The sequence below is a fragment of the Leptinotarsa decemlineata genome, unplaced genomic scaffold (assembly GCF_025532065.1).
Source record: "Leptinotarsa decemlineata unplaced genomic scaffold, Ldec_3_MD MMD2_tig00026374_RagTag_RagTag, whole genome shotgun sequence".
Classification (NCBI taxonomy): domain Eukaryota; kingdom Metazoa; phylum Arthropoda; class Insecta; order Coleoptera; family Chrysomelidae; genus Leptinotarsa; species Leptinotarsa decemlineata.
The window spans coordinates 2,927,757-2,952,780 of record NW_027412710.1 but is presented as its reverse complement, the minus strand read 5'-3'; the positions used below and the strand labels follow the sequence as shown (position 1 = coordinate 2,952,780).

At 34.3% G+C, this 25,024-nt stretch overlaps 1 protein-coding gene across 1 annotated transcript in view; it reads left to right on the top strand.

Moving 5' to 3' along the window:
- The first annotated feature begins 7,808 nt into the window (after positions 1-7,808).
- The window catches only part of Cdc5 (cell division cycle protein 21), a 38,728-nt gene continuing 21,512 nt past the window's right edge, over positions 7,809-25,024 (top strand). The window contains exons 1-4 of the mRNA XM_023161524.2: positions 7,809-7,997; positions 8,322-8,587; positions 14,434-14,890; positions 19,962-20,254. Coding sequence (XP_023017292.1) covers positions 7,953-7,997; positions 8,322-8,587; positions 14,434-14,890; positions 19,962-20,254 — 1,061 coding nt within the window. The 5' untranslated portion in view covers positions 7,809-7,952. The remainder of the gene's footprint in view (positions 7,998-8,321; positions 8,588-14,433; positions 14,891-19,961; positions 20,255-25,024) is intronic.

Genomic DNA, 25,024 nt, shown 5'->3' with positions numbered 1-25,024 from the left:
CACCAACATCACAAAACACGTAAGGAAAACAAATAAATATGTTGAATATGCATTAATAGATAAATTAAAATATTTGATTTACTCACGTAAAATCATCTCAGTTAAAGTTGTCACTAGACTTCTGATCACTTTATCTATCCTGAGTTTTTATTTTCGTTTACTTCTTCTGGAGCTTAGAAAGGTACATATCTTCGAGCATATTTCTACTCTACTGGCACTCAACAGTAATTGCTTATTATTCCGTCATTATGAACACCTTATTCTTATAGTTATGTAAATGATTATTACAATAAGTGAATTAAACAATTATAATTCGAAGTTTGTGAGTTCAATTTCTAACGGCAATTCTGGACAATCACGAAGTGGGCTAGGAGGAGTCCTTGAAGTCATCAGTGAGTCCAAGCCTGTATAGAAAAAGTACCGTTCAGTAAACTTATGAAGATGGAATGAAAATACACTATCCCAAAAGATCGAGTGGGAGATATTTAGTGTTGAATGAACCCATTTTTTTGACATACATTTCACTATAGCGTCTGAACCATCCGGTATAAATCCAAACAACTATATATTTTTGAGGGGCACTATGTCCAAGAAATTCAATGGAAGGAACATATTTAGAGTACTCTGTTTGAAAAAAACATAAGTTCGGTCTGTCACATATTTATTGGACACCCTGTATGATAATGATAATCATTGAAACATAGCTTTCAATAATCTCTACAACTTCTTCTTGAAACATTTTTTTGTATCTCTAAAAGAGAAACAGCTGTCGTTCACCCACCTATTCTAACTCAGCTTCTACTTGTTCCTGTTTCAATTATAGAATCCTAATTACATTGTCTAACTCCTGTTTCTTTATCAATATTTCAGATCCGAGCCTTTCCATCTTCAAATGCAAAACATCTCTTTCTTATTCCTTCCGAAACTACTACTTCATATGATCTCTGAATTATACGAAAATCCCTTTTTTTCCATAAAGTTTGTACTAAACCGATATTATTTATAGGAACATTATTGAAAATGCACTCGAACGTGAAACACCATCATCCTGAATGGTGTACTTCAAAGTTTTGCCTCAGCACCGTTTTGGGAAACATCACAATACGAAGCACTAGTTCATTTCACAACATTAGGACTTTTTATCTCCAGAAAAAAAAGAATCTGCTCCAGTCAAAATGACAGTATGTAAATACATTCATATGGTTAGTTATCCTAGCCATTTCAGTTTCAGTCGAAATGAATAGGAAATATTTTCAGTTTTTTTTTCAGTTTGTATATGAAAGAAATTTCTGTGTATGCTCTACATAGTCTACTTATATTTGAAAGTGTTTTGTTTGATGATGGAGAAGTGGAAAGGCAAGATCTCTTCTAATTTCCTTTTCAATTCTAAACATGATTTCTTCTCTAAATTTTTCATTGTTTTTCACACTTTGATTAGCTGTTCATTCAATTTGTAATTGCATTCCTCCAACTAATACTGTGATCTTTTTGTTTAGTTGCGTTTTATTACTATTACTAATACCCTGTACATCCAATCTCCGATTTTTCATGTCAATCTCATTTCCAAAAGGCTAATTTTTTATAAGAATGACTTTTTGTCATGACATTAACAGTAGAGATGTTTCTCCTCTTAGCCTCTCCATCCGTGTACACACTGTTTTTTTTTATAATTAATATAATTCAATTATTATTTGTGAATATAGTTTTCAAATACTAGCAATACACTTGAAATTAATTTTTCCTCATCTGTATAATTTGTATAATTTCCTTACGCCACTGCAAGAGACTGAGTTGAACCTCAAAACGATGAGCAGCTACAGTCCGTCGCGTATTTCTGATTTGTACCGCTCTTGGTGAAATTAAATGTGCCAAGTGACAAGACACTTCCCGTGAAAGAATCTATAGAAGAGAGAAAAATCTCCAACTCTTCCAGGCTATCAAAGTTGCACGTGATGTTCGCGTCTCCAATCAAACGAATGATTCTTTTCTGGATGGAATCCAGCAATTTCAGGGTATGTTTAGGAGCAGAACTCCATACATAAGAACAATACCCCAAAGAAGATCTGATCTGAGCTTTATAAAGCATCAAAAGGTGCTGAGGTGTGTACAGTTTAAGATATATGCAACCTACTGCTGCCGGTGAAGATGTGCCTCAGCTGCCGATGTCCTGGAATCCAAATGGAATGACGAGACAAGTGTGCTGTCGTCAGCAAAACAATATATTGGATTCTTGATTTCTTGCAATAAGTCGTTGATATACAATAAAAAGAGGGTTGGAGACAATATGGATCCCCGGGGAACACCAGCGTTGATGGTGAAAGTATTCGAGAGATATTCATCGACGGCCACTTGCAGGTAACGCTTTTTCGGGAAACTGAAGAGTCGTACACAAAAATGATCTGACAAGCCATAGCATCGAAGTTTGGCCAGCAAACTCTCAGGCCGCACACAGTCAAAGGCCTTAGAAATATCAAGCTCATGAGCTCTTGATTCTCCATGTTTCTCGATTGCGTTATTTCAAATATGAGTGACATACGATAGAAGGTCGCCTGTTGATCTTTGTTTGCAAAAGCCATATTTATGATGGCTCAATGTGTTGAAGCCTTCCAAATATTTGAGGATATTGTGGTTTACGACTTTCTTCATGGTTTTGGATTTTACTGATAGCAAAGCGACAGGTCTGTAGTTATTTGGAAGATTTTTCTTGCCCTTTTTGGGAATAGGCTGAAGGCGAGCAATCTTTCAACAAGAAGGAAAAACCCCTTTCTTGTAAGACACGTTGAAAAGTCTGCAAAAACTATAGTTTTCAATAAAATGGGAATGTTCCTCCTGACGAAAATCAAGTAGTTTTCATAAAAGAGCTCTGAAACAACGCATTTCAAACTCATTTCAACCTTTTTCTTTAAAAAATTTTCAAATACTTAAAAAAGAGGAATGAAATACTGCATTAACATTTAAAGGGATCCGTTTCTATATCACCATTTGGCAACTTCGGTTATAGCTAATAAAGGAGAATGAATCTGTTATCTGTATGAGACAAACAAAGATGAAATATTTCAGAGGCGTGCTGTTCTGTTTACTTATGTTCCGAGTTCCCAGACATTCTGTGACATATGACATTTTGGGCACCTAACCTTCCAACGCCGCGCCGCTTGACTGTCCAAGAATATTTTCATTGACTTGTGTATGAGGTTGGATTCTTCCAATCTCTCCACACACAATTCAATCGCGTAAATTTCCGCTTGAAATACAGTCGCATAGGTTCCTAGGGGGGGTTGATATCTCTGTCCTGGGTCTGCGACTGAAAACACCTGCACCAGGACCGGAAGGTGTTTGATCCATCTGTGAACCAACAACTATCTGCTCTTAATATTTCCTTCTCCCGGAGGATCCAGTCCTCTCTACTCAGAACCAGTACTTTATAAGGCTTCCAGAATGCTGTGACTTTCAGTGTCGAATAACAGTCTGTTTGCAATGGGGAATGTTCCTCCTGACGAAAATCAAGTAGTTTTCATAAAAGAGCTCTAAAACAACGCATTTTGAACTCATCATTTCAACCTTTTTCTTTAAAAAATTATTTAAATGCTTAAAAAAAAGAGGAATGAAATAATGCAATCAACATTTAAAGGGATCCGTTTCTATATCACCATTTGGCAACTTCGGTTATAGCTAATAAAGGAGAATGAATCTGTTATCTGTATGAGACAAACAAAGATGAAATATTTCAGAGGCGTGCTGTTCTGTTTACTTATGTTCCGAGTTCCCAGACATTCTGTGACATATGACATTTTGGGCACCTAACCTATTTTCCTCTATATAAATAAATAACAAAACCACTATTGTTTATGTGGCTTGTGAAGGTGGTATTGAACTATAATTTATATTTTGCCTTAATTGTTGATTAATAAAGATAATTTTCCTTTTTTAAAGTAGAATATCTAGATACCTATAAATTATTTCAACTTGATATAGGCGCTGTTGCCAATATGTGAATTAGAAACAAATCCCTTTAAAAATCAAAACCCAACATTTGAAACATCAATTTGAATACTTTTCGAAGTGAATTTGAAAAACTCATGAATTAAACTCAACTTTATTTTGTTCAAACTTGCATTTGCTGTAATAACCCAAATCGAGGAACATTCCCCATTATATATAGAAAAAACCTATCAATAGGAAAAACTGTTGATGAGTTAGATAATCAAAATTATAGATCTTTATATTTTGGACAAACAACGGAAAAAGTGGCTTCGTTTTTGAGGAAACAAGATATTAAAATTGCATATAGAACAAGTAATACGTTGGGAAAGTTAGTTAAAAATAACAAATATAAAACATCCAAATTCGAGAAATCAGGAGTATATAAATTAAAGTGTGGAACGTGTCCTAAGGTGTATATTGGACAAACTGGCAGAACATTTAGGAATAGAATCCAAGAACATCATATGAACTATGTAAACAAGAAAACAAGTTCAACATATTCAAATCACCTTTTAGAAGAAAATCATATCTTTAACAAATAGTTCGAAATTTTACACATAGAAAATAAAGGTTTGAAAATGAATCATTTGGAAGCAATGGAAACTAATAAACTTAAAAATTCAAACATTCTAATGAATGACCAACTGAATTTGAATAGATCACCATTATTGAACTTGTTTTCTTAGAAAAACCGAAAAAAAATTGTTATTGATGTAGAAATGAGGTGATCATAAGGTTTGTTCTGGTTCTACGATATTCGGGTTCTAGGACGTCAGGATCATGCGCAGTTGATAGCGTTCTGGTTTATTGAGGATAAGTTCGGATTGATGAATCTTCTGTTCTGGTTTCGACTGCAAAATGATGCTAAACTATCTTGAACCGTCCCGAATCGTTCTTGCTTTCGAGGCTGAACGGCTGAACTATTGAGAACTGTTCCCGTTGCTCATGCGCATTCATATGGAAATTAGTTTGGGCCATTTACTAGGATGTTCTTTTATTTATCTGATTTGAATAATAATTGAGGTCAGATAACATTTCAACTGACTACAAGGATACGCTACATAACAAAATGGATAGGATCAACAGTATTTTCTCGTCTTCATTTTTCATATATACGATAGGTGGCACAGTGTCTCCTCAAAATGAGTTCTAGTTTGACTAAGTGTCCGAGACTATTTCGGACTGTTTAAGATTTTTTGCTTGTACGCATCATGTCTTGCGCAGTTTCCAAACAGTTTTGGTTGTTAGAACCGGAACAAACCTATTATTGACGAGGTACCTCAGGTAGAGGTTCAGGTAATTTGTTGGTGGTAGTCTCAATTATGGTTACCTGTAGTATATGAATATTACTGTCAGAAGTAACTTGTAGTATTCAAATCACTGTTGATAAAGCTACTGTGTTAGCGAAACATGTGATATATTTTTCAAATAACGTTTGTGGAGATCAAATCGTGAGTTGTAGTTTATGAAAAAAGCATTGACATAATTCACATTTCAAATTTCATAGGTCAGTATTATACTAAAGCTAATGATTTGTGAAAGAGAAATTAGTATGAAAGAAAAGGATAACAGCCAGTGTTGTTATCACTTCACAATATTGAGAAACACATATTTTTGTTGCAGAAAAAACATTTGTTGATTTTGGTGGCGATAGTAATAGGTTATTTATTGAAATTCTACGGGATTTTAACAGCAAGTAAAAGCCAATTTGGTGTGACATCATTCAAGAATAATTGAGTGAATTATTATATTTCCAGTCTGATATAATATAATAATATTCATACTACAGAGTAATTATGAAACTATGAGAGATTTTGTTTTTTTCACGGAACAAACCCAACAGATTCGTTCAAGAGCGCCACCACCCACTCTGCAGGGGATGAGAGTGTTTTTCCCATAGAACGATTTTTCATGCCGTTCTACATACTTTTACATATTTTTATCTCGACACTGGATACGCATCAGATGAAAAATAATCATTATATTTGTTTTTTCAGTATCCAACGTAGGGGTTGCGAATATTTTTGTTCTCTTAAAACTATTTTTCATACCATTCTACTAACTTCTTACTAACTTTTTTCTTGACAATCGATGCTCATCAGACAATAATGATTATATTTCGAGCATGCATCCCGTAGGGGTAAATGGATCGAAACTAGTTAATGGTTCAGTAAGTTAGCTCATTAATGGAAGAGAAAAGAAAAAGAAATCATAAAGCATTCACATGAGACTTCACAGCACAGGCGAAATTAGTTGGGAGTGAGATGCATTTCTAAATTGTTATCTTACGTGAATCCAAATATTCCGTTATGGAGTTGCATGATACATATATTCAATATCCTACATATTGGCGGCTCAATTGTCTTCTCCCCATCCTTATAATGCTTTCTTTTCATAATTTTCCTTGCTACCGCTAATATAGTTTACATGATAAAATATTTCCAATTCCCTATCACGAAACGAATCTCTTCAAAGGGAACAACATAACTACCAGAATTTTCTCATACTCGCCGAGCAACAATTTACCAATCACATACATCATACACAACCTACACCATTCTGGACGATTACCCTCTTTCTTTTCAACATGTGCAACTGAAAAAACATCCATCCAAGAAACAGGTCAATATATTGTTGACAAAGATATAAAACGCGCAGTCATCTTTGGCGACTCAAAAAGTGCCCTGGCATTCCAACATCAAGGGTAACGATACAGTTGATTACTTAGCCAATGTTGGAAGAATTCATCCATTCTCTAATCATCCTAAAGCAGACTATAGAGGTTTCAAGCATTATTGAAACATAATATCCGGATAGACTGGAGCGACCAATATAGCGGACAATTCAAAGCCAAACTTTGCTTCTCCTCTGTACCACACCCTTATTAAACTCCATGGTTCAAGGATCTGGCTAGCCGGATGGTATACGGTCGTTTCGACGTGGGTGCTTTGTTCACTCACTCAAATCGACCGCCGTGTTGGTCGCTGGTACAAGCCCCAGTCTGAACGATCGGTTTTCACTTGCTATCGTCCAATCCGTGTTAGGAATCACACGTTAAAAGGTAAGAACTCGTTAGTCCGTGGCTCGCACAACTTTTGACTTCTGAGGGTTATCGTTCTGTAGGGGTGCGGCAACTGGTTAACGGAAGAACAGATTTTAAACAGATTTTTTTTAACATTTGTCTTGTAAAGAAATCGTCAATATGTGCAGAATTAGGAGCACTCTTTCCCTCAGTAAAGCATATCTCAAAAAACTCAAAAAAGTTTATGACGACCGCGGCGAATGTGGGGAAATACAGACTCTCCTACATATATTCTTTGCCTGCTCTAACAATTTTCACAATATACAAATGCTTCATGCCTCTCTCATTATCCCTCTTTCAACAATTCAGCCTCTTACCTTCCACGATATCTTTTTCAAACATTTATCACCATCTAACATACACACTATATCCCAATTCCTAATTGCATCCAATATAAAGGTCTAGTGACCAAGACAGACCTAATACTTGTGCGCATGCAGTGCTTCGCCGACCATGACCTGAATGTAGTGCCCATAACCGTAACCCTAATGCATCACCTCACAGTAGTACTTATACTCTAGTGCAATCGGACATTGCTTGTTAATTAACTTCAAATCACAGTTGAAGTTTGTTTTAGCGTAAATCCAGGTGGGATTTGGGTTCAACTCAGACCCACTTCAGTGTGGGCACCACCTGTACTATCAACATGAATCTGTAACTCCTAGCTGGATAGCCCTGGCAGCTGAAGCCATTAATGGAAAAAGGAGAAGAATAAGAAGAAGCGTATTACTTAGCTTTGACATTGACAATTTGTCAGAAATTGGTTTGGTACAATTTTTGCATAGAATTGAATGATTGAATCGCTGTTAATTTTTATTTTCAAATTATAGGGTTTTGCTTAGTGTTGTTGCTTGTTGTTATTGTTGAAAGTAAATCTACTGTTTCCATCATGCCAAGAATAATGATTAAAGGAGGTGTTTGGAGAAACACGGAGGTAAGATTCTTTTCTTTAAATACCTACTAAGTCCCTGAACGAAAATAATTTTTTGTGGGGTATAAGCAGTTTTTTTATCGACCTCCTTTGGGTATTTTCACCTTCCACAATGATATGAAAATTATAATGGAAAACTTTATACAAGTGTAGAAAGGGCAAAATTTTTAGTTAACCCTGACAAGTTACTGCGTAAATTCAAAGTATTTTTTACAATGAAAAATGTTCTATTCATCACTATCTTGTTACATTCAATTGCCTATCAAAAAAATAGCTAAGAAATAATACAATACTTATCTCCTCAAATAAAAAAAAAATAATTTTCAGGATGAAATCCTCAAAGCTGCTGTTATGAAGTATGGCAAAAACCAGTGGTCTAGAATAGCCTCACTTCTGCATAGAAAATCTGCTAAACAATGTAAAGCCCGTTGGTTTGAGTGGCTTGATCCAAGTATTAAGAAAACGGAATGGTCTCGAGAGGAAGACGAAAAACTCTTACATTTGGCCAAGCTTATGCCAACACAATGGAGAACTATTGCTCCGATTATTGGAAGAACAGCAGCTCAGTGCTTGGAAAGATACGAGTTTTTACTGTAAGTGTCTTTGTGTTAGTGTTGAATCAAGAAATTAGAAATAAGAGAACCTCAGTTTTTATTGACATGTCTATCAGAATTTTAGAGTTGAACTGATATTCAAAGGTGGTGCCAAAGATGATCCAATAAGCAATAGATCTTGTTCCAACCGAAAATTATTGAAAAAGATTGATAAAAACGGTATTCATTAGCGCTTCCGCTTTAAATTTAATTAAAACGGTGTGTGTGAGATATCACAGTGTGTGTGGAATATAACATCGTTCAAATGTCCGCCACGGCTTCTCTAGGTTGAGCGCATCTGAAACGTTTTAATCAGCATACAGAAAATATGGGAAACTTCCAACGAAAGCTACACTCTGAACTTTATACCAACAAAACCCCTGGTCCTGATGGAATTCTCCCTACTTTTCTCAAATCATTTAGCTTCATTTTATCTCGGGCACTTTTCTTTATATTTAATAATTCTCTATCATCAAGCGAATTTCTGCACTACTGGAAATCCTCATATCTTACCTCAATATATAAATCTGACGTAAGTAATTATCGTCCCATTTCTATTCTGATTTCCATACCTACGACTGCTTCCCAATTAGTGGAACCCAACAATTCGAGTTTATATAGACTGTCTATTGGGGGTGAACATACCCGATAGAAGTAATCAATCCCACTAAGACTTTCATTCAAAAAACCTAAGCCGACGTTATTTACTATCAACCCCCCTGAACTACTTAAAACCTTCATTAAAATTCATTTGTTTCCTTTTTCGATCCTATTATAATGACGTTTCTATCAAAAAAAGGCCGTAAAGTGCATACTTAGTCCTTCAAAGAACTCGTTCAGATACTGAATAGAATTTCTCATTCGGGACATTCTAGACATTTTATTGTGGATGTCAATTGAGCCCGGAATATAACACAATGGTTGCTATTGTCGATTTCAATACGAAATGAAATATTTCTAGTTTTTATGTTTTTCACATATAATCTATTCATTGAAACCTAAGGAAAAGTCGTGTTTTTTCAATAAGTACGAGTTTAAATCTGTTCGTTGATAATTACAATTTCATTTACCTATATTGCAGTTTATAAAACATCAATAGAACAAAAATATTCTTTTGATGACCTTGTTATCATTGTAAATAGTAATCACTATCTTTGAAAGTTATTTAAATTTATTCAGGCAGGCGATAAAATGTCATTTCTGCAGGTGTTTTAATGCACTTCCCCGTATTAGTACAGAATGAGCTTGCAGAGGTAGTTGTAGGTTTAAAATCTCCAATATCAAAGTAAATAATGAACGTATTGTAACATATACTTGTGATGCACTGTTTGGAACCGTTGGTGTGGTGGTGAGTGTTACTGGAGTTTTTTACCATCACAAAACCGTTGTTTTGGCACCTCATTACTACACCTAAGTTCCAATCAGTGCGTCACATGTTATCAGTCTGTTAGATTGTTCAAGTTGTAAACGTAAAATTGCAAACAAAAGTTTCTATTCCTTTTTTCTTAATACTTTCTTTGTCTTACACCGACCCAAACTTTACGTAGATATAATTTCTCCCACCGGCCATGACCCAGTCCGGTAGCTGTATAATGGAGTACTCAAGGTACAAACACATTTCTTAAGTAAAAATCCTAGAACACCATCTGGTCCAGAACTGAAACTGTTTTTGAGCTCAAAACGTCAACTAAATTAACATGACATTTGTTAAGATTGAGTGCATTCTTCTATTTAAAATTATTAACGGACCAGCCCCGAGATTCTCTCCAAATCATTTCTACTTGTCCCCAGTCGTTCAACTAAGCAGTTGCAAACCTTTTTAACGCACTTTTATTAGCTTCACCTGTATATAAGTATGTTTGTTTGTTTGTAACTCTCCTTTTCATTTCATATCAGGATCTGTATTTGACAGAATCATTGACATTTTTGCTTGATCTATTTGCGGGCAGATGGCGCTGTATGTAACCTCCTTGATATGAACTCACTACATGTATTTTTCATTTGAAAAAAGTATTTTTTTTATTAACCCGCGCGCCTGCTGCCTTATTTGTAACCCTTCTTTGCGCGCCTGCTGCCTTGGGCTTGGCTGCTGATTTTCAGGCTCCCTCTCTGGAATCGGAAAATATCAATGGTCATTTTTCTAAACAATATACGGCTGATTGATCCCAAAGTTTAGATAAAATAAATATAGTTCAAAAAGTCTAAAAAACACGCTTTTATAGCATACGAAATTAAATAATGAAAAATAAATATATTTTTCTTATTCGTCAGTGGGCTATGCTGAAGACTGGCAGTAAACAAATCTAAAAAAATTAACTTTGAACGTTCAAGCCAGGCTCGGATATACCTACACGGTAGGTTGAATGGACTGATGCCTAGCAACTACTCCCCTGGCTAATACCACGAACGACGTTGGATTATATCCGACAGGCGTCCGTGCAGGAATCTTCACAGAAAATTTCCTGCATATGCAATTGGCAATACAACTGAAAGAGTCGACCTTCAATTTTGGAACGGGCACACCTGCAGACCGGTTTCGGGCTCATTAGCCACTCGTCAGTGGCCATCATCGACCTAATTTCGGATATGCAGTTGGTTAGTACCTCGTCCACTAGATGGAGTGACATTTTGTTGTACACTCCAACTTAGGAAGAGGAATGAAATACTCTGAAAGAATTCCGATTTTCAATTATGGAATATCATTGACTTTAGGATAGGATTGTTCATTGATTTTTCACGTGCGTTTGATTGTGTTAATCACAGCCTCTTGCTGGAAGAACTCTCAAGATATGGGGTGAGAGGACTGCCACTCAATTTATTGACCTATCTTAAAAATAGGAAACAAATAGTGAAAATTGGGGAGAATCCGACTTCTGAAAAACAAATTGCTGATGGTGTGCCTCGGGGATTCATTTTGGGACCTTTTTTGCGTTTGCAAACGATCTATTAGTGTATCTAAGTGGAAATTCTGCCACTCACTGTATATGTTACGCTGGTGACACGAATATACTGGTTATTGAAGATGACCTAAACACTTATAAATACAGCTGAAAGCACTTTTAGTAGAGTTATCACTTGGTGTGAAAATAACAACTTGATAATGAATAAAAGAAAAACTAGTATGTTGCAATTCACGGTAGGACGACAACACCATGAGGTGAGTCTTTTCCAGAATTTCGAATTACAATTGGATCCCACAACAACAACTAAATTGTTAGGAGATACGTTCGATAACAACTTGCAATAGAAGCCACAAGTAGATAATTTGTGTAAAAAGCTCAAAAATCCTTGTTATTCTCTCAGGTATCTCTCCACTAACTGCAGTCAAGAGATTCTACTTACGCTTTATTATGCGAATTTTAATTCTCACCTCAGGTTATACCGATTTTTAAAAAGGGTAACAAAAATAATATCAGTAATTACCGACCCATCTCCCTAGTTCCTATTTTATCAAAATTGCTTGAATTGGCTCATAAAATCAGACTGATCAACTATTTAGAGAGAAAAAATGTACTGAACCCTAAACAACATGGATTTCGTGAGGGAAAGTCTACTATAACTGCACTTGTAGATATGATTATTCACATCACAGATGAATTTGAGAAAGAAAATGTGACACTAGCATCTTTTTTGGACCTTTCCAAAGCTTTTGATTGTGTGTCACATGAAATTCTTTTAATGAAATTGGAAAGTTATGGTGTCAGAGGAAATGCTTTTTCATTCATTCAGAGTTACCTTACAGGAAGATATCAGTGTACCTCCTCAAACGGAAAGGTATCATCCAAAAGGGAAATTACATTGGGGGTTCCCCAGGGTTCAATCTTAGGTCCCATACTATTTATTATTTATGTTAATGACATAACTCATTTCTTATCGTCAAAACATGTTGAATATGCTGATGATACCACATTACTAGTTTCAATGAGAAACTATGATCAGAATATTGAATCATACACCCTCAAAAGTGCTCAGGAATATTTCATGAATGTAAGATTGTGTCTAAATAATGATAAAACAAAAACGTTACTCTTTACTCTGAATTACAACTTAACCCTGGAGGACAATTTGCCGGTAAAATGCCTGGGACTAACATTAGATTGTAAGCTGACATGGGAGGCTCACATAACCAATCTGAGAAATAAATTAGCTACCTCCATCTATCTCTTAAGAAATATCAAAGATATTGTAAATGAAAGTGTTGTTCTCACAGCCTACCACGGTCTCTTTCACAGTACCATGTCCTACGGAATTCTCTTATGGGGTGGATCGGCACATGTTGATAAAATTCTCATAATGCAAAAAAAGGGCAATAAGAGTAATAACGAATTCAAAACTTGATGAAAGTTGTCGTCCACTATTCAAAAAACTAGGTATATTGACTGTGACTAATCAATTCATTTATGAATGCTTACTTTTTGCCAAGAAAAACATTTCCAGTTATACTGTTCAAAATAAATATATACCAGATATAAATCCGTTATAGTGCCGTATTTTCGCTTATCCAAGAATCTCAACTCTTTCAGATTTCTGTCTATTAAATATTACAATATGATACCAAACGAGTGGAAGGAACTAGTCCTAGTTAAATTTGCTAAAAGGGTAAAAAGTTTTCTTAAAGAAAATGTGTTTTATAAAAGTGAAGAGTTCATACACTTCTTTAATGGAACATGACTAAGTAACAGTAATGTATTATAACTAAGTTCTCCTACTATTTTACATGGGTTATATATATATATATATATATATATATATATATATATGGTTATATGTATATATATATATATATATATATATATATATATATATATATATATATATATATATGGTTATATGTATATATATATATATATATATATATATATATATATATATATATATATATATATATATATATATATATATATATATATATAACTTTATTTTACATTTTAAATAGCTTAAAATTTGTTTCTGCAAGTAAAAAATTTTCCTTTTACTATTTTTATGACGACTGTATACAATTTTTTTTTAATTGTCACACAAGAGAATAAACTCTACTCTACTCAGGTATGGAATACTGAACTGGGGCACAAGCTCCTCTGTGGATCGAGTGTTCATGATACAGAAGTATGCAGTAAGGATCATTGCTAAGTTAGGATTTAGGGAGTCATGTAGGGGAGCATTTCAGAATTTAAAAATATCAACAGTTGCAGGAATATACATACTTGAGGCATGTACATTTGTATACCGCAATAAAAACAAATTGGCTGTCAACAGACCCTCACATACCCATTTGACATGAAATGGCTACTTACTTCTACCCAGTTAACATCGAACTGCTATCTACCAAAAAAGTTTTGACTATCAGGGATGCAAACTCTATAACAAACTTCCCGATAACCTTAAAGTTTCAGGAAATGTACATATTTTCAAGAGAAAAGTTAAGCAACTCTTATTGTCAAAAAACATCTACACTGTTGAGGAGTTTCAACCATAACATTATTTCCATGTGAGGTGTATGGTTTATTTAAAATACACCTTTTTTATTTATACAAACGTAGAATTAGGAACTTTAATATATTTTATATTTATACTTTATATTATTTTTAGTAATTGTTTGTGACGTGGATGTCCTATAGATAGTTAATTATCCTAGTCATTTCATATGTATACAGATTTTGTATATTATTTCTTTACTTGAATTTACTGACGTTTATCGCTTTTTCATTTGCATTATCTCAATGTTGATGTGCAAACTAATTTGTGGAAATAAATAAATTACCTTGTATGTAGATGAATATCATTATCATATCATATAACTCTTTCATACACTACCTACGTTATGTTCCAAGCACTCATTTTTGTAGGGATCAAGCCCAAAAGAAAGAGGAAGGTGAAGAAGTTGACGATCCTCGGAAATTGAAACCTGGAGAAATAGATCCAAACCCAGAAACAAAACCAGCACGTCCTGACCCGAAAGATATGGACGAAGACGAACTGGAGATGTTGTCTGAAGCCCGAGCTCGTCTAGCAAACACCCAAGGCAAAAAGGCGAAAAGGAAAGCTCGTGAAAAGCAACTAGAGGAAGCCAGACGCTTGGCAGCTTTACAGAAAAGAAGGGAATTGCGGGCGGCGGGTATAGAAGTTACTTCCAGGAGAAAGAGGAAGCGTGGGGTAGATTACAATGCTGAGATTCCATTCGAAAAGAGACCGGCTATAGGATTTTATGATACGTCTAATGAGGAGTTAGATCCCATGGCACCGGACTTTTCAAAAATGAGGCAGCAACATTTAGATGGAGAATTGAGGAGTGAAATTGAAGAGGTAATTTATTAATTTTCGAATATATAGTATATTCAATTCACTGCTATTGTGACAAATAACCTTGTCCCAGTTGAATATCTTATACCCAGATGAATATCTTATTTATTAACACTAAATACATTTTCTCCCATGAGAAAATGAATGTTTTGTTCTGAATACTGCCAAATTGTCTTTCCATTATATTTCTAACTAGGATAAAAAGTGGTTGGCTTGTTCTAGGACATTTGTGCAAGAAGCATAGTTAATTGTGCTAATTGACATTGTTTTTGAGCACCAATATACAGGGCTATTCAAATTCGGTTCTGTACATGGGGATCTCGTAAATGATAAGAGATACAGTGTTGGTTAAATTGTGGCAAAGTTGTGTATTTTAGAGACCTATTCAATGATGTAAAGAAATCAAATATAGCTCTTTTGTTTCTGGAGATCTACAGGAAAAACCAAAAAATCCCAAATTATCTTTTTGCCTATATCTTCTTTATTCGCAGACATGTTGAAAATCTGTCCACATTTTGTAATTGGCACTTGATGTGGGCTCTCAGAATATATACATGAATCTTTTATACAGGGTGTCATCTGACTTGGGCCACCCCCATCTTTGAATTTTTAAATACGGACCTGCATTTTTTTGTCGTAGTTTTTGGGTCATAGACGTTCACGTCATACTGAGAAATCATATTTTATTTTATATTTCGGGATGTTTCGGTAATATTTGTATACAATTGTGGAAATTGGTTCAAATATTACCGAAACACCCCGAAATTCAAAATTAAATTCAATTTCTCAGTATGAAGTGAACGTCGACGATACAAAAACTACAACAAAAAATACTGGTCTTCATTAAAAAATTCAAAGATGGGGGTGGCACAAACCCTGTATAAAAGATTCATGGACATATTCTGATAGCCTACATCAAGTGCCAATCGCAAAATTTGGACAGAATTTTAATATGTCTGCGAATTAAGAAGATATAGGCAAAAAAATAATTTGGGATTTTTTAGTTTCTTCTGTATATCTCTAGGACCAAGAGAGTTATATTCGATTTTTTCACATCATTGAATAGTTCTACAAAATACACAACTTTGCCACAATTTAACCGACACTCTGTCTCTTATCGTTTACGAGAAAATTGTACAGAAAATTGAGAATTTTCAAAGACTGTTCATGACCTCAAATTATTTTCAATAGGTTTGAATGATAATGATATTAGTTTACTTCAAAGGGATTTAGATAATCTGTCTGATTGATGTAAGTTCAACTTGTTAGTTCTAAATTTAAAAAAAGCTTCAAGATTTCTTTTAGTACACGGAAAATTAAGATCCCATCGTCTTCATTTGCTGAAAGACAATGATCTGGTTAATGATTTGGGAATATTTCTTGATTCTCAATTCAGTTTTAGCGAGCTTAATAATCAATTAGTGGGATTTGCTTTAAGGAATTGAAAGGATCTGTCTCTGGAAACCGTGAGGTCAGTGTATATTGGGTTGGTCAGATCACAATTTGAATATTGTCCAATTATTTGGTCACCACAATATAACGTTAATAAGTTAATAAGTAAATTCTTGAGATATTGTGATTATAGGTTAGATCTAAATCTCGTTGCTGATCATGACTATGTAATCTGATCAAACTAGACATTGAAAGGTACATAAATTTACAACAAGCTACAAACGCGTGTATATTTATATATAATAATAATATTTTGAAATTCCGAATGATTGCGATGCCTGAAAAAAAATTTATTCGGGGTCAAAGGTCAAAAATCTCGAAAAAAATTATTTTTCGCGATTTTCAGGAAAACGGTAAGTGTTATCATAAAATAACCTCAGATAAAAATTGTAGATCATAAAATTCTCTACAAAAAATGTATCAATACTTTTTTTCTTAGAGCCACCTTTTCTGAGATGCGACGAGTCAAAAAGTTGTACAAGTTGTAATCGTCATTATATGCACACGTTTCCACGCCACCTATGAGGTAGTGTACTTAGCGCGTTTTTTTTAACGTGTTTTTCCCAGTAGGCCTATTCCACATGTCTTGTGATTCTGTCAAATTGAAAATTTGCATAATAAAATATATTAGGAAGGGTTGGAAATTATAAAAGTGATTGAAATTAAAAAGATGTAAAAATTTATTCATCTGGGTCATAACCTTCAAATACTTCTTGTAGTTTTTCTTCTTGGTCTTCTTCTTCTTCTTATTCTTGATCTTCTTCTTCTTGATGTTCATCCTGAGTGTAGGTAAACTGTGTCAAGAGTGATGTATCGCATGTTTCCTCGTTGGTATGTGGTTCATTTGAATAAATCCCCCACTATTGGTGATTCAGCATTAGAATATGACTGGCCTCGACAATGTGTACACTCCAGAGAACACAACATTCCAACAACACATTTAGCGCTGCATCCCTTTTTACAGCTGCAAAAAAAATGTGTGCAGCAGTTTTTTCGGCGCAGGTGGGAGTAAAGTCTGAATAGGTTCTAATGCGTTGTCGACCAACTTCCAACCCCAGTCTTTTGGGTCTAGCTGATAACCAAGCCACACTTGAACTTGGTAATATACCCGGAAAATATGTTGATGAGCAGCAACTGAGGTTGGAGGAAGACAAGCTAATTGCACATGTTTCTTATTTTTAGCGTTATTTACGAAACATGCATATCGATACTTAACTAAGCAGGTGGTTTTTTTCGGAGCTTTGTACATAGAAAGAAGAAACTGAATCCCGTTGATGATAATTTCTTGTTGAGTCGAATTACTTTTTTTTGAAAACTTGAGCACATTGAACTAAATCTGGTTTTTTCAAACATTTTAAAGACTGTTGCTTTACCCCTCCTGTAAAATGCAGACGTCGTGTCACAGCCAGTTATTGCCTGTGAAAATAGTACATGATTTTGACTCTTTGCAAAAGTAGATAAACTTTTTGACGAATATATTTCAGTTTGACTTTGAGCTTTTCCTGGCTTTAGAAAGAAAATAGTTTTTTCAGGTGGGGTTCGAGCCGTAAGAAGTACGAGTAAGTCTACATCTTCACTAACAACAATAGTTGTATTAGTCAAATAAAATGATATTCGGACATTTTTTTTATAAAACTCGAAACAGCACGAAATAGGTTAGGTTAAACACCTATTTTCACTACAGCGTGGCGCTCAAGACTAATGGTATTTTATTTATTGGACATTCTGACACAAAGCAGGTATACGACCCTAGCCACGCACACAATTGAACAGGAAGACAGGTGTTGGGACTGGATTTCATTCTACCTGATATTCTTATATTTATACTTATGTATACCAATAGAAAAATATTTTTACTTAAATTACAACTTCAGAGATGTATATACGTGGCATACTTATGCATAATAATAATATTTATTTGACTACGTTACATAATACAATATGTTTGTAGCAAGTCATGTTTGGCTTTACATTTGAAATTTACAAGTTAAAATTTACACAACATTCACAAATTAAAATTTACACAGCAATCACATATGTAAAAACTTTGAAAATCAAAAAGAAGTAGTGACTTGTATGTTATAATGACGATTACAACTTTTTGACTCGTCGTATCTCAGAAACAGTGGCTCTAAGAAAAAAAAGTATTAGTACATTTTTTGTAGAGAATTTTATGATCTACAATTTTTATCTGGGGTTATTTTATGAAAAAACTTACCGTTTTCCTGAAAATCGTGAAAAACCAATTTTTTTCGAGTTTTTTGACCTTTGACCTCGAATACATTTTTTTCCAGGCATCGCAATCAGTCGGAATTTTAAAATCTTTTTTTTAACTATGTTTTGAACAATTACACACATTTGCAGCTTGTTGTAAATTAATGTACCTTCCCTCTTATTTTTAGTCTAATTTGACCGGACTAATGGCCTTATTCTCCATAAATTAAAGCTGCTTGCAGTGGATAAAAGGAGGATTATGTTTGACATTTCTCTCATTTATAAAATATTAAATGGTATTGTATTATGCCCATTTTTGCTGTCTCGAATAAATCTTGCAGTTTCACAAAGAATGCTAAAACATAATAATTTATTTTCCATTGGTTTTCAAAGAACAAACTATAGTATATTTTCTTTTACGGTTAGATCTCTGGAGTTTTTAAATATAGAGGATAGATTGGATGTTTTTAATAATTTTTTTCAAGCCTTTGAGAATATTTACTAAGACTGATAGACTAGACTGTTGCTACATACGTTATTTTAGAACAGTATGGTCATTATTTTGTGATTTATTGTTAAGTAATTTGAATATAATTTAAATGAATATTTTCGAAGATATTACAGATTTAAAATGTAGGAACATAGTGATTGCAGCGGTACTGGCTCTTCAGTTAGTTGGGAAGCTGATTCATTTACAATAGTAAATACATTGTCACAGTATAAATAAAGATGATAGATAGATAGATAGATAGATAGGTAGATAGCACTTTATTTCCAACAGGTGTACACCCAATTACAGGAGATGTTAAAAGAAATATACTGAAAAAAAAACATTCAATTCAATTAAATTCACATATTACATATTCAATTGACAAATTACAAATGATATTCATGATATAAATGAAATAATATAATTAGGTTCTATTGACATATTATAAATGAATTAGCCTTCACAATGTTGACATAATACAATTGAAAATTATGTAAAAAAACAATAAATAAAAGGTTCAATGTAAGATACAATCCTTGATTAAGTTCAATGAGTTTCCATTAATGTCACACATGTTACATACTAAATTGAAATTAAATAAATAAAATTAAATTTACATGAAAAAATAGTCTGAATAAAAATACATATGTATAAACAAAAAGTTACATAAAAAAGTCATAGACAGGAATATACTATATTTTCATTTTCTAATTAGTATCAGCATTGCACCCGTGCGGAGCCGGGCGGGCCGATAGTCTTGAAAATATAGAGAAACCCTCAATAGAATAAAATAAAAAATGTAAGCCGTATTAAACTCTCCTTCAATCAAAAAGTATGTGAATGGTGTTACAAATACTACTGTCATTAATAAGTATTACCAAGTGTATATGTTTAACGTATATTTATTTATTTTTTCAGAAAGAACGGAGAAAGGATAAGCAGAAATTGAAACAACGTAAAGAAAATGATTTTCCGCAAGCCATGTTGGAAAACCGTGAACCAGCCAAAAAGAGATCCAAGTTGGTTTTACCAGAACCTCAAATTTCTGATCAAGAAATGCACCAGGTGGTTAAATTGGGCAAAGCCAGTGAAGTAGCGCGGGAGGTTGCTTTAGAGAGTGGAGTTGAGACAACAGACACTCTATTGAGTGACTATACTTTTACTCCACAAGCTACTGCCACTCCAAGAACTCCAGCTCCTCAAACTGACAGGTAATACAAATAAAATGTAGTTTTGTCTTTTTACACTCTTTATATTAGCTTCACCTGTATGTTTGTATGTATGTATGTATGTTTGTATGAATGTATGTTTGTATGTATGTATGTATGTATGTTTGTAACTCTCAACATTGTCCTCTCAAGCTCGGGATCTGTATTGACAGAATTATCGACATTATTGCTTGATCTATTCGCAGTCAGATGACGCTGTACGTAACCTCCTTGATATTTCTTGATCTATTCGCGGGCAGATGGCGCTGTACGCACAAACATTCATTTAATAAATAGCTTTGCTATTTATTAAATGATTGTTTGCATATTAAATGAATGTGTCAAAAATAGCAAAGCTATTTATTAAATGAATATTTGCGTATTAAATGAATGTGTCATTTAATAAATAGCAAAGCTATTTATTAAATGAATGTTTGCATATTAAACGAATGTGTCATTTAATAAATAGCTTTGCTATTTATTAAATGAATGTTTGCGTATTAAATTAATGTGTCATTTAATAAATAGCAAAGCTATTTATTAAATGAATGTTTGCATTTAATAAATAGCAAAGCTATTTATTAAATGAATGTTTGCATATTAAACGAATGTGCAAAGCTATTTATTAAATGAATGTTTGCTTATTAAATGAATGTGTCATTTAATAAATAGCAAAGCTAATTATTAAATGAATGTTTGCATATTAAACGAATGTGCAAAGCTATTTATTAAATGAATGTTTGCGTATTAAATGAATGTGTCATTTAATAAATAGCAAAGCTAATTATTAAATGAATGTTTGCATATTAAACGAATGTGTCATTTAATAAATAGCTTTGCTATTTATTAAATGAATGTTTGCGTATTAAATGAATGTGTCATTTAATAAATAGCAAAGCTATTTATTAAATAGCAAAATGAATGTTTGCATATTAAACGATTGTGTCATTTAATAAATAGCAAAGCTATTTATTAAATGAATGTTTGCGTATTAAATGAATGTGTCATTTAATAAATAGCAAAGCTATTTATTAAATGAATGTTTGCGTATTAAATGAATGTGTCATTTAATAAATAGCTTTGCTATTTATTAAATGAATGTTTGCGTATTAAATGAATGTGTCATTTAATAAATAGCAAAGCTATTTATTAAATGAATGTTTGCATATTAAACGATTGTGTCATTTAATAAATAGCTTTGCTATTTATTATGTTTTAATGACAAACTAATGCTGCAGTGTATATGATGGGGGGGGGGGGGCTATTTATATTTCGGGAACTGGCAAGACTAATGTGAATAGGTAAAATGTGGCAGCACCATAATAAACTTTGACATTTTTTAGCATAAACGTCCTCATAACGTTTTGATGTACAAGTGCTATTTGTTTTGTTTATAGTGAGTTGAGAAAATCAATTTGACCACAAAATAGACATTTCGAAATAGAAGGTTTTTGTTGGATTGTTTTTCACAACACACAAGGTTCACATTTGGGACCACTGTTGTTTAACCTTTTTATCAACTATCTAATCAGCTGTTTCCATGAAAGCGAAGCTTTGCTATTTGCCGCCGATTTAAAATATTTTTAAATAATTAAAAGTGAAGCTGATACATTGTGTCTACAAAACGATATAGATTGCCTATCTAACTGGTGTTCCCAAAATGGTATGTGTTTGAATGCATCCAAATGCCAAATTCTTCGCTTTCAACCACCCAATCACTTCCAAATATAGTATAAATAATCGGACCTTTCTTTCTGATATTGAAACCAAAGATCTAGGTTTGATCCTAGACTTCACAGTTAGCTATAAATCACACATTTCCGCTGTAATTCAAAATTCTATGAAGATACTTGGCTTTATGAAGAGAACCACTCGTGATTTTACAACATATTGTAACGAATTAAAGAATTAACTGTCTTAAGCAAATCAATTTTTAACAATATTCCACTATCACAACTAATTTATATACAACACTTAGCAACTAACGCTTAATTTATCTTCACAGTTCGAATTCTTTATTTAAACGCACGATTCACTTTCTAGATACAGACTGCCATTTCGGGACGGGAAGCGGGCCTTATAAATCGGTAACGACCTTGCTAGATTTCTCTAGTTGTTTCGGCACTGGCCTAGACTTTTCGCGGTGGCTTGTCGATCGCATTCCTTTCGCGGTGAGTCACATGTTGCTGACTGAGACATCGGTCAGGGCCGGTTTCAGATTCGTTACAATATTTTTCCCTGATTAGATCTTATCTAGATTATTGCTCCACAGTTTGGTCCCCTCATTACGTTACAGAAAAAGTGAAACTAGAGGCAGTACAGCACAATTTCCTGCGATATATTGCCTTCAAGATGCGTGTATACTAAGACTATACTGCATTGGAATGCATTTTGAACATACCTTATCTTGAGGCTCGCAGGAAACAGAGATTTAATACGTCTTTTCAAAATTATCAACGGACTGAGTATCAGCCCTGAGCTTCTCTCCAAAATATCTTTACATGTCCCCAGTCGTTCAACTAGACAGGTGCAAACTTTTACGTTTCTTTTCACAGATTCAATTAATCATACAGTGAATTTCTTCAATGCCCCCCCCCCTTTTAATCCACTGGTTGACTTACTAATACCCCAACCAATGGGCACTTGTGACACAACATGCTTTGGTTGATGCCAGTCACAAGAACAGTTAGACATTCCTTGTTATTACCAGATCTGTCATGAAATGACTTACTTCCTTTCTTAGCAAGTATCTTACTGTCTTTTGGCGACAAAAAAATTAGATTAATCCGTGTTTAATTAAAGTATTCAATCAAATTAGTGTAGTTCCAATTGGCGTAGTTCTTGGGACATTATATTGTTTTGCTGCAGCTGAACGAGTTGTGCCATTTTTTATGGAATCCAAAACATGTCTTAGATCGTTGCTATTCTTATATTTTTTTTGTTGACATTCTGCAATCAAAGCAAAAACAATAAATGATTATATCTTAACGTGAAAATAATAGAGGATACTCGTTTACATAAACCAAACATAATTTAGACAGTTGAAATTCCGAACTCCGACACCTGTGTCGGAATTTGGATAAGATTAACGGAAAAACAGATTTTAAACAGATTTTTTAAACTCTGCTGTACAAAACGGTATATTCACACATCGGAAAAGTCTAGGGATATTTTTATAACATACTAAATATCATAAAAATAAATGCACGAGGTCGTTTAATTTCGATTAAATTGGTATACTCGACCACCCTGTAGATTTCTATGGGTTGAACAAAGCCTGCAAAAACGGTAACTAATCTTTTATCAAGTTTTTTTACAAACTGTAGGTTTTCGGCTAAAATGAATAATCTGAAAGTGTCGAGTTTGTACATTCTATGCAGTTCTTGCTCAGCAATTAAACTGGAAATATTGTGCTTTAACATGGAACGCCATCACTTACCATTGGCTGAGATGAATAGAGCTGTAGGGCTTCTTCAAGGTGGCATGCGACAAAATGATGTAGCTCTTCGTTTGGGGGTCTCCCAAAGTGTTATCAGTCGATTGTGGCGGCGTTTCCGTGAACCTGGCAGTCCAGCCGAACAACATCCAGGGCGAGGACGCGCTACAACTGCAGTTCAAGACCGATTTTTTGTCTTAACCGCAAGAAGACAACCGACAATCACAGCACCTGAGTTGGTTAACGTGTTGCAGCAGACGCACCAGGTAACCATTGGTCGTGATACTGTCAGAAATCGACTGCATGAAGCAGATCTCCACAACAGAAGGCCACTTAGATGTCCACCTTTGTCGAGAGGCAATCGCGGTAGAAGATTAGAGTGGTGTCAAGAACATCAAAACTGGGATGCAAATGATTGGGCCACAGTTTTGTTTACAGACGAATCCAGATTTGGATTTCATCCAGATTCTCGTCGAGTAAGACTGTGGAGACGACCTGGAAATAATGAACGTTTGAGACACGTCCAGGAAGTCCACACATACAGAGGTGGTACAGTAATGCTATGGGGCGGAATCATGATCGGCGGCAGAACCGATCTCGTTTTTCCAAATCACTCCCTCACAGCTCGACAGTACCTCGACACCATTCTTCTACCTATCGTCCGTCCGTTTGCTGGTGCTGTTGGTGAAAATTTCCACCTAATGCACGATAATGTTCGTCCACATGTCGCGCGTCTAGTGACTGACTGGCTCACCAACGAAGGAGTTGATGTATTGCCATGGCCAGCACAATCACCGGACCTGAATCCCATCGAGCATGTGTGGACATGCTTCAACGAAGAATTACTCCGCATATGGGAAACATTCACACAACGTTTCAATTGAGAGAGCTTTTAATCGCTGAATGGGCAAATGTACCTCAACAAGACATTGACAATCTCATTTTGTCGATGCACGATAGATGTAGGGCCGTAATAAACCAGCGTGGAGGCCATACTTTGTACTGATTCCAATTTTTTTTTGTATTATGATTTTTTTTCGGGTTTTGCTTATATGCGCACTCAGTATTTTTGACCATTTAATAAATTTTGTTGTAAGTTACATTCGTTTAATAATCACCTGTCAACTTTTTTTCCCTAAAGCGATCTAAAAAAAAATTATTGTCATTTTTAAAAATATCCCAAGACTTTTCCGATGTGTGTACTTATGTTGTTTAATGCGAATAGAAAGGAACAGAACCATATCTACCAAATATCAGATGTACCCATTTCCGACACCCACTGTCTAATTTGGGAAACACACAAATTTTATTGTACCTAATTCCGACACTATTTAAAT